At 44.7% G+C, this 4488-nt stretch overlaps 1 protein-coding gene across 1 annotated transcript in view; it reads right to left on the minus strand.

Moving 5' to 3' along the window:
* Positions 1 to 235: 235 nt before the first annotated feature.
* The window catches only part of LOC106810465 (UPF0764 protein C16orf89 homolog), a gene marked incomplete at its 5' end in the record, with an annotated part of 13852 nt that continues 9599 nt past the window's right edge, over positions 236 to 4488 (minus strand). Inside the window, 2 exon segments of the mRNA XM_014813842.1 lie at positions 236 to 774; positions 2743 to 2880. Of these exon segments, the coding sequence (XP_014669328.1) occupies positions 236 to 774; positions 2743 to 2880 (677 nt within the window).

Consider the following 4488-nt stretch of genomic DNA (forward strand, 5'->3'; position numbering starts at 1 on the left):
CACTCTCACTCATTCTCACTCATTCTCACTCATTCTCACTCTTTGTCACTCATTCTCACTCTTTCTCACTCTTTGTCACTCATTCTCACTCATTCTCACTCACTCTCACTCACTCTCACTCATTCTCACTCATTCTCACTCTTTCTCACGCATTCTCACTCTTTCTCACTCTTTGTCACTCTTTCTCACTCATTCTCACTCACTCCCACTCACTCTTCGCGACGATTCTGCGTGCTCATATCTTCAGCAGTGGCTTGTACCTGTAGAGGAAGCGTCGGCCGCCGACGACGCGACACATGACAACGAGCAGCGCGAGGCAGGTGACGATGACGAGCAACGCCGACAGGTCGAGGCGGCCGGGCGGCGGCAGCGGCGGCTCGACGCGTGGCGCCGCCTGCCCGTCCGGCTGGCCGCGCCTCGCCTCGTAGAACGCCTGCGCGTTGTGGTAGACGTTGCCCGCGTCCGGCTCCCGCTCTCCCCCTCGTTCCCGCTCTCCCCCTCGTTCCCCCTCACCTTCGCGCGGCGGCGGGATGACGAGAAGGTGGTTCTCATCCGGAGAGTCCGCGTCCGCGTTCGCGTCCGCGCGGCGATCGTCCGCGGGGACGCGCGGGGGCGGCGGGATGTTGCGCGGGTGGTCGCCGACGGGTCCCTGCCCTGGACGCTCCCGTCCGCCCCCCGCAATGACGTCAGCGTCAGCGCGCGCCATCAGCGCAGCGGCCGGCGGCTCGGGAAGCACGTTCTTGTGGTGGTCCTCGTCGTAGTCGTGCAAGTTTGCTGCGAGAACAACGGACGACAGTGCGGGTGGTGAGCGCGTCCAAACATGGGGGGGGGGAGGCGTTACAGTTTCGGGTTTGATTCTGATTTTCCGGTTCGAGATTTTACTACTTATATTATAATTATAATATATTACAGCTATTTATACTTATAATCATAATTCTGACTCTAACATGTATTAGATTCTGTTAGAAGAACATATCTACACATATGTATATATATATGTATATGTATATGTTTATGTATATGTGTACGTATATCTGCATATATGTATATGTATATGTATATGTATATGTATATGTATATGTATATGTATATGTATATGTATATGTATATGTATATGCAGTGCTCAATTTTAAGGTTTTTTTTGGGTTGTCCGGAGGACAACCAAGGAGTAGCATATGGTTGTCCCTCAAGAGTTTTGGTTGTCCGGATATTATTTAAACATGTGCTGCATGCGCTCTGCTCACGTGATGCTCAGTGCTGTAAAGCAAAAGGCCTAATCATGTACATTTTGTACGTATTGCAGTGACAGCAGACATGGCCATTCACATTGTTTCACTCAGTATATGAAGAGAATAAAATATTGGTAATGTGGTAAATGATGCTGGGATCAATGACGTATAATAATAGTAATTAAAAGTTGCATGAAATTTATTTCATAACATTTACATTAAGTTAACTAACACTACTAACATTACTAACACTGTGTCAAGTCACAAGGCGCGTTCACACTGGCGCGAATAAGCGGGATGCAAATCCCGGTTTTTGCATCGCGATCCGGTAAAATAAAGTGTGAACGCAATAATACCTACTAATAATCGCGATCAGCATCGCGCTCCAAATCGCACTTTTGACTGCGATTATTTGGAATTAGCGCGATTATTTGTGTGTGTGAACGCTCGCGCAAATAATCCCGGTATTTTAGCGCGATTATTTGCGTGTGTGAACGCTCGCGCAAATAATCCCGGTATTTTCTATCCCATCATTCCAAGCGAGTGAGCAGTGAGCATGCGCAGTGAGCATCATTCCGGCAGTGAGCATGCGGTTCTATTAATATAATTATCCCGCTCGGCGATTAGCGCGATTATTCGCCTGTGTGAACAACGACACAATTATCTCGGTATTTCATCGCGATTAGCATCGCGGTTTTTCTTGTGTGTGAACGCACCTATTGATGAGTAAAAATTGAAAATTAACAAGAAACATTGTGTTGTTAAACACGTGATGTTATACTTTGTATCAAGCAAGCCAGACAATGCGTCTAGACATGTACGTTTGCAGCGTATTGTGCAACCCTGGCCGTATGTAAAATGAATGCGCGCATTATGAATATAAAATTTTTATAGAGGTTGGACACCGGACAACCACGGAAGCAATTTTTAGTTGCCCGAGAGAAAATCCAGTCGTCGCGGACGACCGGACGACTGTTAAAATTGAGCCCTGATATGTATATGTATATGTATATGTATATGTATATGTATATGTATATGTATATGTGCACGCATATCTACATATTTGTATATGTATATGAATGTGGATGCATAGATATTTTTATGATTTCAGTGGCTTCTATTAGTCAATACAGCCAAGAATTCATAAGCAATGTTTGAAACATGCAGACAAATATAAACAAGTAGGATGAGGATATTCAGTTTCCATGACTTTGCATCCAAGCCCTGGCTGACTGAAGTATAAACAAGTTCACATGACAGTATTTAAAAACGGGTAAGCGCATTCAGGTGCTATTGCATTTAACTACACAGCGCCATCTTGTGGCAGAGATGGTTAATTTCAGGACCAGTTATTTAGGATAACTCAGTCACCTCTGTCGATAAATCGAGAGGACATTTCACATTAGCGACACACAGAAGCTACCACTAGATAGCGGCAGGCGGCAGGCGGCAGTAAATGCTAAAAAACAAGAGTGTAGCTCAGCAGATTGCAACGTTATTCGCGATTTCGTACCTTGATATTTCACGGTGTATGACGACTCTCTGTCCAGCCTCAGATGTGAGAAGCTAGCTGGCACGGCGGAGAGCAAATAACGTAGATACACGACAAGTGCACCAGCTGCCATCGCTGTCTTGTGCGACAGACATCCATCTAAAAACAGTAGAGAAGGAAGACATAAAACATTGGATAGCGGATGGAACAGATATGCTGGTTTTGTTGAATGCAGAAATGATAATGAATACAATATGCACAATTAAAGCCACAATATGCGCATCTACATGCTAATTTCTCCAGTACTAGACTAGCAAATACTTCGTGTCATGCATAATCATACTACCGGTACCTTATGACAAAATAAACTCTAGTTCCTCCCATTTCACTGTGCGTTGTCTTATAAAAGGTATTCAAAAATACCTCCAATGTTGTTCAAATTCTCCGATGTTACATAGTACGGTGTAACCAAGCTGAAGTATATACACAACAATGCACACGCACAGTGTATACACTGTCTACAAAACAGATATTCAGAGATTCAGTCGAAGTTCAAAATCACGAAAAAAACGAATAACAAGTGATTATAACAAGTGATCACAAAATCAATTACACGAAATGATGGCACTTTTGGAATTTTTTAGGGTAAGCCCAACCAGTTCGCATGATACCCTAGTATAGCGCGGGGCAAGAATAAATTCAATATCATTGACATCGTCCACGAAGCCGTGTGGGCAGATTTCACCGGTAACATCCCAGTGGCCTATTTCGTCTACTCTCAGAATCGGCTATATTCCCATTTCGCCTACTCCCTTTTCTATGTTTTCTTCCTATATTCTATGTTATTCTTTCCTTTCCTATGTTTTCTTCCGGTTCCTGTAGTCTATGTATGCCAATCAAAACCATATTTTATTATTTATGAATAATTATTTAGTGAACAACCAGATCGTAGCGAAATTAGGAGGTAGATTTTGAGCGTAGACGAATTAGGAGTCAGCGAAATGGGTGAAGACCAACTGGAAATTTTGCTGTAGGCGAAGTGGGAATTTTGCCGTAGGCGAAATGGGAGTAGGCCAAGCGGGAATAAACCATTTCACCACCCGTACTGCGCGACATGTGCTATAATAACACGGAGTAAACAATAACAATCGACCCTCATGCCACCGTGTCAACGTGACCCGTGCCACTGTGTCAACGTGATCCGTGCCACTGTGTCAACGTGATCCGTGTCACTGTGTCAACGTCACGCGTCCCACTGGCTGTAGAATCATGTCCGCTCGCTCACACCACATCTTACACAAGGTGTTTACCCACACGCACGCACGCACGCACACGCACACACACATACGCACGCGCACACGCACGTGCGCACACACACGCACGCACACGCACACATACGAACACGCACACACGCACACGCATACGCACGCGCACGCACGCACGCGCACACCCACACGCACGCACGCACGCACGAACGCACACACACACAGACACACACACACACACACATATATATATACATCAAGAGCTAATAATAAGAGGTATTATTAGCTCTTGATATACATGTATATCAGAAGTAGATAATAGATATAGATAGTTCCCTATTATCTACTTCTGATGTATGTATAAATAAATATGTGTATAGAAAACAGATGTGTTTACATCTATATATAAACACAGCTGTTTTTTATACATATGTTTATATCATGTAGTGTGAGCGGGTGGGCTTGCGTGATCCTACAGCCAGCGTCCTGTGTGTGCCTCGCA

The sequence above is a fragment of the Priapulus caudatus genome, unplaced genomic scaffold (assembly GCF_000485595.1).
Source record: "Priapulus caudatus unplaced genomic scaffold, Priapulus_caudatus-5.0.1 Scaffold443, whole genome shotgun sequence".
NCBI lineage: Eukaryota > Metazoa > Priapulida > Priapulimorpha > Priapulimorphida > Priapulidae > Priapulus > Priapulus caudatus.